This window comes from Aotus nancymaae, unplaced genomic scaffold (genome assembly GCF_030222135.1).
Source record: "Aotus nancymaae isolate 86718 unplaced genomic scaffold, 86718_ANA_hifiasm-v0.15.2.pri h1tg000003l, whole genome shotgun sequence".
Taxonomy (NCBI): Eukaryota; Metazoa; Chordata; class Mammalia; order Primates; family Aotidae; genus Aotus; species Aotus nancymaae.
In genome coordinates, this window is record NW_026988414.1 from 15,765,588 (window position 1) to 15,779,244 (window position 13,657).

At 42.0% G+C, this 13,657-nt stretch overlaps 1 protein-coding gene across 1 annotated transcript in view; it reads right to left on the reverse strand.

Moving 5' to 3' along the window:
• The window catches only part of PAPPA (pappalysin 1), a 224,488-nt gene that overhangs the window by 185,136 nt on the left and 25,695 nt on the right, over nt 1–13,657 (reverse strand). Inside the window, exons 2-3 of the mRNA XM_012472748.2 lie at nt 12,021–12,166; nt 7,760–8,053 (exon numbers count right to left, since the gene is read on the reverse strand). Coding sequence (XP_012328171.2) covers nt 7,760–8,053; nt 12,021–12,166 — 440 coding nt within the window. The remainder of the gene's footprint in view (nt 1–7,759; nt 8,054–12,020; nt 12,167–13,657) is intronic.

A 13,657-nucleotide genomic window follows, 5' to 3' on the forward strand; every position in this document is an offset into this window, starting at 1 on the left:
TCGTCATCACTTCTGGAGACAGGTGAGAGGAAACAGGAGGGAGGGGAGGGTGGATGGAACTGAAAAAGTATGGCTGAGACTGGGAAGAGAGCAGCCCAGAGGTCATGGCAAAGGACACAGGCAAGATGAGCTATTTTCCATGGGCCTCGAATCCACTGGGCACTAAGTCAACAATTCCATTACTCCCTCCCTCCCTCACCCTCCACTCAGTATCCCTCATTCATTCATTCATTCATTCACTTGTTCATCCACTCACTCATTTACTCATTCTTTGATGCATTCACTGGTTCCAATTCATTCCTTCACATTCTTTCACCCATTCATTCACTAATTTCACTATTAACTGATGCAGTGATACTGCCCTTCAAACAAATCTTCTGAGTGTCTACTACATTTCTGCTCTGTGCCAAAGGGCATAAAAAGATGAAACTTTAAAAGTTCCTGCCCATGAAGAGGTACCACTCTAGTTATGGAGTCAAGATCAGTCCAATGTATGAGTCAAGGTTGTTACAAGGCTGCTGAAGTCTGTGATGTCAATCACTGATAAAGGGAGGAAGACAGCATCGGATGGGTGGGGGTGGCGGGGGTTGGAGGGGGAAGCAGGAGAAGGCAGGAGACCAGGAAGGTTTCTAAAGAAGGAGATTGTTGAGGTTGATCAGATCGCATGGCTAATATTGGAAAAGAAAGGAAAGGGATTGCAGGAGAAAGTGCTGCATGACTACAGAGGCTTGGTGCGTTAGGCAGAGAGCACAGACCAGGGAGTCAGGCAGACCTGGGAACAAGCCAGGGTAGTGTGCGTGTGGAAAACATGAGCAGTACCATCTTCCCTCGGTGCTGCCATTGGTGCACTATGCTTCAGACACGTTAAACCCCTTCCTTTCTCACGAGTTTTGGAGCAGGTACTATTTTCCTTATCTTACAGAAGAGGATATTAAAGCTGAAAGAGGGTAAACAACTATTTCAAAATCACAAAGCTGGGGATACAACTGGGATTTGAACCCAGGCAGTCCTGACTTCAAGGCTGTGCTTCTGATCAATATGAGAACTTATTTTCAAGCATAAATGAGACGTTTTATGGATATGAAATCCTGCAGGTGGTTGATAAATGGGAGTTGAGCCTGAGTCTAAGGGAGCTTGGAACATGATGTCTCAGGTGTCTTTAGATCTAAGGACCTTTGATCCTACTCTCCCTTTTCCAGGGTGTGACCTAAGACCTGGCCCTGAGGGAGAAGGCTTACTTCCCATTTCTCGCTCCAACGGTTTTATTTAACTGCCCCAGGGGAGCGCAAGGCACTGTTTTGGCTTGGTTTCCAAAATCACCACTTCCCAGAGCTGTCCACCCATCAGGGAGCCCATAGTTCGGCCCCAGACAGAGGAGCAGAGGGCTCTTCTGATCTTAAAATAAACCGGCTACTGGGAATCCTGTAGTATATACTGGTTTCTTCTTCTTAAACAAACATTAAATATATTTGGGCAGGTGCTGGGCCGTTAGATAGGGTCTTGAGAATCCAGTTTAGGAAAGGGGCAGGGCTGTGAGGGAGGTTCTACACAGAAGCTACCTTAAATCCCCTTAGTAATCTTTGCCAATCTCCTTTCCAGCACCCCAGGGAAGTCTTTAACATATTTGGAGAAGCAGAAGAGCCCAATGTCTCTTAACAAACACAGTGTAGTGTCTAATCCAGTAACCAGATGCCACCATATAACTCCTGAATACCAAACATTCTATGGCTCCCTATTGTGGGGAAAAATACCTCAGCCTGAAAAAGGCCACATCATTCAATATTTTTTTCTTTGTTGCCATGAACTTTGTACTTCATCTTGAAAGCCTTGGAAAAGACACCGAATAGGTTAGATGCAGGAGAAGGGCATGATGACTAAGGGAAGAAGTGTGGCCATGTGATTAGATCAGTGCACATAGAATCTATGACAAGTGATTTTCTGCCCCCAGTGCCTCAGTTACCCCGTCTGTGAAGACAGTGATGATAACGCGATTGCTCATCTCAAAACACGGCCAAGGTGCAGGGATGTGCAGGGATGTGGGGCACTTAGAGCGATGCCTGTCCTATGATAAATGCTAGTAAATGGGAATTGGGAATAGTGTGCATGTATGCTTGTGTGTGCTCATTATATGTGAGTGTTGGAAAACTAAAAGCAGGAAAAAACATACAGAATATAAAATACGCATTCTCTTTAACAATAAGGAATTTATGGATTCAAAAGATAGATACTCTTGGATAAACATGGGTAAAATATACATACAAGGATGTTTCTTGAAGCATAATTTATAATAGTGAAAATATTAGAAATAGCACATCTGTTCATTCATAGGGAAATGGCTATGTACTTTAAGGCACAGGCATAGAACAGAATATTAGTCAGCCTTGACCAAAACATGAGATAACTTTAAGACCCAGTTCCCTCGTGTATAAATTGGGGGCATTTAAATAAACGCCAGCCCATGGAGTTGTGAGGACTCATGAGCAAGGGCACAAAAAGCATTTACCAAGACTAATGATGCTGAAAAACAGTAGTTTTTTTCCCTGTATAAACTTCTATTTTACTTGCTTCCCCCACCCCCGCAAAAGTGTATTTTTTTAGTAACTTAAAAAGTAACCATTTTCACATTTGTCAATAAAAAGAAAGTTTGAAAAAAATGGATAGGTGATGGAACCTGGTAAGGAGACAGGAATGTATCTGAACTTTAAAACTGAAGTCAAAATCTATCCCAGGGTACATTACTTGGAGACTTCGCGGCTGTCAGAATCTTAGGAGAGGTACCAAACGGTTTTCATTTATCACAAAGCTCTGTCTCAATTAGCTAATGTCTAGAGTCAGCCCGCGTGGCTTCCTTCCCTACCAATGCCTTCCCTCTCAATATCTATGGCCACTTCATCTGGTCTCTCCTCTTGTTCTGTCTGCGTCTCGTCCCAAAGCAGAAAGAACTTTGGGACTTCAGCACCGATAAGCCAGAGCCAGTCCCCATGCTGTTGATATAGTACCCTGGGTTTGGTTTGCTAACTGAACCTCGTTTTCAAGAACAAATGTTAGTCTGTGACTGAAAGGCCGCACTGCATGCAGGTTCAAGGCATGAACTCCATGGCTTCACTCCAAGTGGGGGGCACAATGCTGACCACCTGCCAACCACATTTTCACCCACCATAAAATGAGGAATAAGATGTTACCTGCCTCATAAAGCTGATGAAAGCATTTAACAAGCTAACTAATATCTAGTGAATGGATAACTAAGTTGCCTTGCGTAAAACTCCCTGTCTTTTTGTTGTTTTTTTAAAACAATGGTAATAATAATAGTCATAATAATAAATGTAGGTAACAAATTTGTAATAAAAAATTCACTATAGAATACCTAGAATATGTCAAAAATGTTACAAAGAAATAAACATTACTCTGAACTCATTACCGATAGATAATAAAACTGATGTCTAATGTATATGTGTGTATATGTATGTATATAGATGTGTTTGTATACGGATGTAAATATCTACAGTAAATTTCTGTAATTCTTATCATTACATACATATATACAGGTCTTATACTACATATATATATGATTTTATGACATTTTCACATTAAATAGTCAACAAATAATCCTACTAATCATCCTTTATTGAGCACTAATTATGATACCAAGGACAGTTTATTTTTTTTTTAACTTTCATTTTAAGTTCAGGAGCACATGTGCAGGTTTCTTACATAGGCAAACTTGGGTCATGGGAGTTTGTTTTATAGATTACTTCATCACCCAGGTATTAAGGCCAGTACCCAGTAGTAATTTTTCCTGATCCTCTCCTTCCTCCCAGTCTCCACACTTTGATAGATCTTAGTGTGTGTTGTTCTCCTCTATGTGTCCATGTGTTCTCATCATTTAGCTCCCACTTATAAGCGAGACCATGCAGTGTTTGGTTTTCTGTTCCTGTGTTACTTTGCTAAGGAAAATGCCCTCCAGCTCCATCCATGTCCTTGCCAAAGACATAATCTCATTCTTTTTTATGGCTGCATAATATTCCATGGTGTATATGTACCACATTTTCTTTATCCTGTCTATCATTGATGGGCATTTAGACGAACAACTGTATTAAGTGCTTCACTTGTACCATCACACCTACAATCAGGCAAGGTAAGTATGCTTATCCTCAATGGTATTAATGAAATAATTGAGGCTCAGAGACGAGAAGTAAACTGCCAAAAATCAAAGCTGGGGCACGGGAGAGTCAAGTCTGGTCCCTCACTCCAAATGTCATGCTCCGAACTACCATGTTACTCGACTGTTCATGTCCTTCAACTGTCTTCTCTTCCATCTTTAGTTGCCCTGTAATGTTCTGTCACATGAATACCTTGCAGTTTATTCAGCAGTCTATTATCTTTGGGCTTGTAAGCAGTTTCTCATTATTCACACATATTTTTCCTCCATACCTGGCATATAGTAAATGCCTAATAAATATTTAGGAAATGAATATCATTAAGAACATTCTTATGGTTAAATCCTTAAGCATACCAATTGATTTATTTGCTTCGGATATATTCCTTAGAAGTGGAATTGCTGGGTCAATTTATGTATGGATATTAAGAAGAAGCCATGACACACAGAAACACAGGGTCAATACACTTGCTTCTGTAGGCTAGAGAAAGCCTGCTTTCCTGTACTTTTGAGGACCACAGTGTCCTCCTCCAGAAACTCTTGTAGCCAGTTATCTCCAGGAAATGGAACTGAGTCTGCTGCTCTTTTATCTGCTGAGGGCTTACCCAAGAGTTCAATATAACTATACCACTCTGGAGCTCTGTCCAGCCTGCCTATTGAAATAGGCTTCCTCCCATCACCTGCCTGGTGCCTCCTTGATCTGAGCATCTGGGGCCCTCTCAACCTTCCCCAGAACCAGAAAATGAGGCAGATAATTACTAGTTAATAACACAGGCTCTGCAGCAAGAAAGGCTTGGGTCTAGGTTTCACCTTTGCCTTGTTTTATCTTTGTGATGCTGGGCAAGATACTTATGCTACCTGAACCACATTTTCTGCACCTGTAAAACTCGTGCACCTCCTTGGGCTACTTAAGTTTCATACAGTGTCCGGCACATCATACGTACTCAAGAACTACTGCAGGCCTGAGCTAACCAATATGGTAGGCACCAGCCCGTGTGGCTCTTCTGATTTCAGTGAGTTAAAATAACTTAAGACTGATAATTCAGGTCACTAGTCACATTAGTTGTATTTCAATTGTTCGGTTGCCATACCAGTAGTACAGGTAGTGGGTACCATACTGGCCAGCACAGATACAGCCTATGTCTATCTTCATAGAAAGTTCTGTTGGCAGTGCTGCATCACAACCCTTTACCCTACCAGTGATCAGGCCTGAGGAAGAAGCACCCAGGAAGATAAAGCAACAAGAAGAAGTGGCCCCAGCAATGTCTCCACCCAATTGTCTTGATGAGACAGCTCCCATGCATTGCTCTCCACATCCCTGGGAACCCAATCCTGTTCTGCAGTTTGAATTTCATCCAGCTGCTTTTGTCACCTCATCTATCAGAAACCCTAAGGAAAACAAATATTTCAAAGCTCATGGTCGCCTTGAATATGCTTTTGTGGGTGTAAGTTTGTTTTCGTAGCTCAGTGAATTAGTTCTGCTGTTAATGCGTCACTGAGCTGAGGGGTTCCTTTAAAAAAAACAATAAATCAATCACCCTTTAGATCTGTACAAAGGGGAACAAAAAATATTTAGTATATGGGGGTCTGGTAGCTAGCGGCAGCTCCTAGGCCCCTAAGAGGCCGGCAAACTTCCAAACTTATGTTATTATTTTCTATGTGAGTTCAGCTGGCCAAGAAAAGGTGCTACAGAAGTGGAATGGAAGCAGGGCTGTATAAGGGGATGAGGCACCGGATGTGCAGTGTCAGCTTGGCTGGGAATGGAAGCCCAGTGGGAATCTGCTTTTCAGGAAATACCCAGCACCCTGATCTTTTTTGAGCACTCAAATCTAAGACTCTTCATGGTACCAGAGGTGGGTTATTGACATTTCAATTCAGATTTGGACCGCATGAACCTTATACCGGAGAGGTCCCCAGGGGTCATCAGCCCAAATGGACAAGCAGAAAGGACCAATGGGGATCATAGAACCCTTTGGGTTCCAGCAGAAAATTCCATTCTTCAAATGAAATGAGGCAAAACATCAACAGAAATGTAAAAGTCGGAAAGGGGGTGTATTTTCCCTGGCTCCAGCAGAAATGACAGCCTAAAGCCCTACTCATATAGCCACCAGGGCAGTCCCCTGAGGCATCTCTGTGGAAGAGCATAAAAGCCACCCAGGTTGCTCAATTTCCCCACTCAACCATCAGCTAGCTCTCTTTAGAAGAGCAACATAAGAGTAAATGACAAAAATGCAGCTGGGTGCGGTGGCTTACGCCTGTAATCCCAGCACTTTGGGAGGTCGAGGTAGGCAGATCATGGGGTCAGGAGTTCAAGACCAGCCTCGTTAATATGGTGAAACCCCGTCTCTAATGAAAATACAAAAATCAGCCAGGTGTGGTGGTAGGTACCTGTAATCCCAGCTACTCAGGAGGCTGAGGCAAGAGAATCACTTGAACCCGAGAGGCAGAGGTTGCAGTGAGCCGAGACCATGCCACTGCACTCCAACCTGGGCAACAAAGTAAGACACCATCTCAAAAAAAAAAAAAGAGAAAAATACGTGGAGTCAGATATGTGACTAGCAAAAATGACATCAGTGAGCCTCAATGCTGTCATCTGTAGAGTGGGAATAGTTCTGACTCCACAGATTACGCTCTCAATTAAATGAGAGAGAGCATATTGGCCTTTAAGGACAATATTTTGTTACATGAGTAGAGATATTGCTTTTGATAAGAATCAATTTTATATACCTGCTAGAATGCATTCATTTTCCTCCTTCCTTCCCTCCAACCCTCCCTCTCTCTTCCCTTTCTTTCTTTACTTCTTTCTTTCCTAACAAACATTTATTAAGAACTGGCCCCTGTGCTAACTTCTGAGAATAGAGTGATATACTAGATGCAATCTTTGCCTTGATAGAATTTGCTTGTTCTAGTGGGGAAAGAGACCTCAAGTTGAGTATGATCATAGAATTTGATGTTGGCTTGCCATGTGCAATTGTGTGGATTGTGACTAACACAAAATCTCTTAGCTGAAGGTGCAGTGGTAAGGGCTATGACAGCCCTGAGGAAGGGGTGTCTTGTTCTAATTTGCCAAAGGTGCTAAAAGGGCTCAAAGGCCTTGATGTATCCTGTGCTAAAGGGAAGTGCAGGGCATCCCCCAATGCCCCTAACATTGTTATGTTACTAGTGATACACAAAAGGACTATGATAAGATATATGCAATTAGGAAAAAAATAATCATACCCAATCTCATGTCATCATTTTCTATTTGCAAAATCCACAGCACTCTTATTGTTCTTGCAAAACATAATAGAAGAGGATGTGAGAGTTTTATGCTTATCTAAGGGACACATGGTTTAAATTAAAAAGGTTCAACAACCACCAGTTTAGAAAATTGTGCTGCAATTTTAGGAAGGATCTTGGAGATGCAAGTCCAATGATTCCATTTTCTTGAGAAAAGTGAAACCCACAAAGAGACTGACCCAAAGACATTAGGTGGCTGAGTTGCAGAGCTAGGCCTTCCATCCTTAGAAAAGGTAAGTTGCTCATTCAAGGCTCCCCTGAGCCAGGATTAAATCCCACAGTTGACATCCAGTCCTGTTCACCCCACAGAGTGTAGGGCCCTACCTGCATAGCTCATGAAGTTGTTGTAAGGAGTGTCGAAGAAGCTATGAAAGCCACAGGTGTCATTTCCTGGCTCTGGGTCGCCGCAGGACTTGTGTTTGGGGACTGGGTTGGTATCATTGCAGAGGTCTCCAGTCTCGAAGGAGGGCTCTGTCTCCATGCAGGGGTCGCTGCAGGACTGGATTTCTGAGATGCCTCGGAAGACGTGATAGAGGCCCAGGCTGTGACCAATCTCATGGATCATGGTGTGGGTGTGCCCAGGCACTCCATAGAAAGATGGGTTCAAGACAATGCCACCTGTAAGGGGAAATTCAGGGAATCAGGGAAGCTAGGTACTCTGCTTCTGGTGCAATCACCCCCAAGTCTACCAATGAGAAAGAGATGCTGCCCAAAACAACCACAAGCTTCTCCACCCTATGACTCCATTGCCCTGAGAACTGCTACAACCTGTGACATGAATCATGAGCTATCAGAGCAGGAAGGAACCTCAAAAGTCATTTTCTACAATTCTTCGTTTTTCATATGAAAACACCAATGCTTAAAGAGGTAAAGGCACTTACCCAAGGCGATTTCAAACTATTTCAATGGAGAGCAATTCAGAAACTCTGATTTCTCGGTCAGTAAACCTTTCTGCTGCAACCTTTCCCTTAGAAAGTAAGGCCTACCCTTATTTCCAAATATTCTATATATTCTTGTCTAGACAAAGCCCTCAGGTTCAGACATCATGGTTCTGGTTCTCATTTTGCCTTCACTAACTCTGGGACATTGAGTGGATTAATTAGCATCTTTGAATCTCATATTTTCAACTCTGATGCTGTAAGAGCATGAAAACTCATGTAGGTCAGCATCATGTTGAATTCACCATTATAGCAGTTTTCATACTAGCTAATGTCTCTTGAGGAAAACTCTTAATCAATGTTCTACTGTTAATAACTATCACAGGGCCTGGAGTAGAGTATTGCATTAAATGTGTGTTGAATATTTGCTGTGTAACTCATCTAAAGAAGTTAGAGAGGTTTAACTAATCTAGTGTGAGCAGCTAGAATAGCAACTCCATACATCAAGTGCATCACCCCAGACCTACAGAAGCACAACCTGTATTTTAAAAACAGCCTTGAATGACTTGTCTGTATATTCTGGTTTGAGAAGCAATGTACTATACTACATGCCTCCGAAGACGGAGCATTGCTTAGCTTGGGAAGACAGAACAGATCTCAGCAGAATCCATGGGTAGAATTTGTGCTGTGTTCATTTTAGGAAAGATGCATACAGGCTGGCAGGGAGATATTTAAACTTTAAAATTTGAAAGTGTTTAAGGGAAGGTTAAAAATCAGGTCTGTGAACCCTGAAAGCAGGCACTTTAGGTGTAGAGCAGCATCTTATAAAAGAATGGTGAGGAGGTAGGGGCTTGTTGATTTGAACTGGCAAGCCCCACATGGGCTTGAGGAGAGTTTTATCTTAGACTGAACCTCTGGAACGGGTGTGCCTGCTCAGTCAAGGCACTCACAGAGTCTATGTAGAGGTCTCTGATTTTGAAGAAGGGCTCAGGGTATGGGTCCCTGGAGGACTTGATTTCTGAGATTGAATTTCTGAGCAATTTTGAATTGCTTAGAGCTTTCTAACACAAAGATAAAGATGTATGGGAGGGCATGTGAGTGTGTGGGTGTGCACATGCACATGGGTACGAGAAGGGGGCAGGCAGAGGCAGGGAGGAAGAGAAATCGAGACAGGAAATCTTTCTCAATTATTTTCTGTCAATCATAACATGAAACATAATCCGCTTCACACCCAAGGCTTTTTCCAGGGATCATGGGGTAACAGCAGAAAAAGAGGGTAAAAAAATATGGTTGTAATAAATTGGGTTTGATTAGGGCTACTGCAGAGAAATTACTTATGAGCAGCATCTCTCAGGATGGGGAGAGGGCAGCCTGGAGTCCAGCTGGAGTTAGTGACATGGGTTGCAATCCTCGTTCTGCTTCACACTGGCCTTGTGACTGTGGAAAAAGGACTTTGCATCTCTGGTGAGCTCTAAAATAAGCAGCTACAATAATGCCAGTGATGCTCTGTCTCCTCATGAAGCTTCATTATTAAGGCAATGAGAGGACAGGACCATTCCAGGGATGAGGATTGGATTGCAGACTTAATGTCTAAGCTAGCCCTGTTTGTTTTACCTCATCGCCTCCCAACTCACACCTTTTCACAGAGTGACAGCACTTGGGCCCCAGTCCTGTTTCATTGCTTCTCTTATAAGGTGAAATAGCTTGAGTCTGACATCATCCTGAAGTACTATAACATGCTCTGGATTTATAGCCTCTCTTATTCCTGGCCCTGAGCCAGTCTCTGAAATTTATGGAATTATCAGGAGTATTTTTTTCTAACTGTAGAAGTCTGCTGCTCAACCATTCTCAGACTCTGATCACGGCCCTTCCAGTTGCTTTTCTAATAGACAGAATTTCAGAACTTAGAAGGGTCCTTAGGGTTTTCTGGCCTCCTAGGACCTGCTTATTTAATACTGAAGGACACTGAGACCTGAGGAAGGAAAGAGAATTGCCTAAGACCATACTGCTAAGTCAAGTCACAGTTGACTTAACCATACTCAGACATGAATTTTGGCTCTAGTATAGCATTACTCCCATATATCATATACTAGGTATGTGATATAAGCTGATCATCTTCAAGTTTGCCTAAGCTACATGCTCTCTTCTTAGGAGTTCTTACAACCCTGTCTGTCTGTCTGTCTGTCTGCCTATTTATCTACCCATACATCATCTATCTCAGGACTTCTCAACCTCAGCACTACTGACATTTTAGACTGCATAATTCTTTGTAGTGGACACTGTGGACGTTTAGCAGCATCACTGGCTTCTACCCACTAGATGCCAGTATCATTCCCCCATTTGTAACAAGCAAAAATATCTCTACATATTGCCAAATATCTCCTAGGGCATAAAATCCTCCCAGCTGAGAACAAGTTGATATTTATCTTTGTATTTATTTATACAACCACACACATGCACACACACACACACAGGCACACAAATTGGTTGCATTCTCTAAAAAACAATTGAGAAATGAGAATCGTCTGGAGGGAACTATGTCTATGTTTAATTCAGCAAAACTTCTATTATTTGAATCTCTCATTTCCAAGACAGCATAGCAATGGAGCAGCTACTGGACTCTGTTTCGCCAGGAGACCAGGCAGGCTTGAGGATACATCCAGCACTGTCACTGCTGAGCCAGAACATTCTCAGATAAAGATGTTCACTGAGTCATCACGATTCATTCTTGTAAATAATGGGAACATTCTACCAAAGGGAAAATGGTTAAATAAATGGCAGTGCCATTGTTCAAGGGAATATTATGTGGCTTTTAAAAATCTTGTCTTTAGAGAGGGGGAAATAACCCAGAAAGGTACTTTTCTTTTGTGATTTTAAATGAAAAAAAAAAAAAAATGGGTGAGAAGTAAGGATAAGACTTCTGTGACATGGAAAAAAAAAAGTAGATAGCATAATATTAAGTAAAAAAAGAACACAGAATTTCATCTATGCTATGATTTTTAAAATGTACAGTTAAAGAAAAGCATGTCTACATATAGATGTGGTCTGGAAGAGAGCATGGAAAAAAAAAATTAAAGAACTACAATGTTTGCTTACAGGGCATCTTCCAGAAACTGTTGTCATGTCTAACTTTTGGTGATTGGTTTGCAGAAACTTATGTCTTGTTACGGATATGCATAATTTGAATGTAAGAAGAGTTCCTGTTGGTGTTGGTGGGTGGAACATGGAGGAACAAGGAGTTCTTACAGACTCACTTTCTCTTGCCTCTTTGGTGTCTTTCAAGCCAACCCATGACTGGCTGTGCCAGTACAGTGTGGTTACCAGACTGAGAAGATATTTGCAGGAACTAGGAGACAGAGGGTTTAAGGAGAAAGCAAACAATAGATAGTGCTGGAAACTTAGATTCCAATTGTGACTGTCACCATCTTGTGTGTGATGTTGGATAAGCCCCATTTCTTCTTTGGGTCTCATTTCCCCATTGATAAAACATGGTTAATAACATGATGCTATTTCCTTCAAAAAATTGCTTGGTGGTCAAAATGAGATAAAGGATGCTAAAGAGTTGTATAAATTAAAGTGATAAATAAATGGGTTGTTCACCCTCACGACTACCACCACCACCATCATGATCATAATAATGATCATCATCGCAATGAATGTATTACCGTCCTACTCCAGTTTCCTCTTGAAGAAGTTTCTAGACTCACCTAAGTGCATTAGGACCTCCTTGTCCCATGGCCAAGTTGCTACTCCTGCCAACTCCTCTTCTGAGGAGTTTGCAAAGAAAATATTGAGATGTGTTGATCCATCCAATCTAAGAATGTTCTTCAGCTCATTAACATCCATGTAGGCTCTGAAACAGAAGAAGAACTTTGTTACCATACTCAAAAAGATACTATTTAAATAATAGGCATTCTCCAAATGATTTAGAGCAACTATGTGTGCCAGGCACTTTGCTAAGCATGTTATAAACACCACCTTATTGAATTCCCCCAATAATATTATAAGTAAGATGATTCCATTTTACACATCATAAAAATAAGTCCTTGAGAGTTTAAGAGACTTGCCAAAGTTGTTAGGCTTCTTACAAACACAGAGGTAGGTAGTATCATTATCTCCAGAGGCTTAGAGAACCTTCTTCAGACCTTACTAAGTTCAAGCTGCTACTTGGCAGTGTTTTCCTTTTCCTTAATGCTGTCTCTACCCAGGAGCTCTCACAAAGCCCAGCCAGTAGCACACATTAATGATGGTTCTCTTCTCTTCCCCTCTTAGAATAATAGAAGAGCTTCCTCATAGATAAAAGACCAAGTCCAAGTTCCCAGCATGGCCTCCAAGACACAGTCTACTCCTTAGCCTCATCTCTCTCTATTCCCTCTCTTGAGCATCCCACTGCATACAGACAGCTCTGCACCATGTACAGTGCATGATCCCATTGGCACCTTTATTCATGCTGTTTCCTCTGCTAGGACTCTGATCAGCATTTTGTCCTATGAAGAACAAATCCAAAGTCTGTTCTGGAATCCCTCCTCCAGGAAGACTTCCCTGATGCTTTTCTCACCTGCATGCCTTTTAACATCTCAATACTCGTCCACCTCCTACTAGCAGTGCACTCTCTCTCATTTGCCATTTCAATTAATCACTTCCTCTGTCTGTTATATAATACACATTTGTGGCCACCTGGGGGAAGGGGAGTGCCTTATTCATCTCTGTTTACCCAGTTCTCAGCATAAAGCTTGACACCTGGTGAACACTCAGTAGATTTTTGAAGGAATTGAATTAAATTGGGAAAAGTAGGAGTAAAAAAATTATTTAACTCTCAGTCTCAAATTTAGTAATTCCTGACTAATGGGGCCTCGGTTTTCTTATCAATACATTGAAATTAGTAACAGCTGCCTGGTGCTCCACAGAGCATTTCTGTGGGTGGAAAACCCACCCCTCTACCCTGCTGTGAATAGGATACGTCTGAGACCTAGAGTGTCATGACTGCCCATGTCACAAAAAGCCCCAAGTTGACGAAACCAAATATTCATGTGACCATAATTTGTACAACTTTTCACAAAAACATGGGTTGGAGATATAGGTGGGGCCAGGAGAGTTTATATCTTTGTCTAGGTTGAACTGACTAATTCCAAGAATCACAAGCTCAGATATTGACCTGAAATCTCACTGCTGAGCTCTTTTCTTCCTCAAGAGCCCACATTCAACTTCTTAGGCTGGAAGCTTCACGAGAGATTCTAATCAGTCTGCTCTGTCATCAGGGAAGAGAATGAGAAAGGAGACAGCCAACATTTATGAAGCATTTGCTGTATACTAGACCCTGTGCTAGGTACACACGTCTCATCCC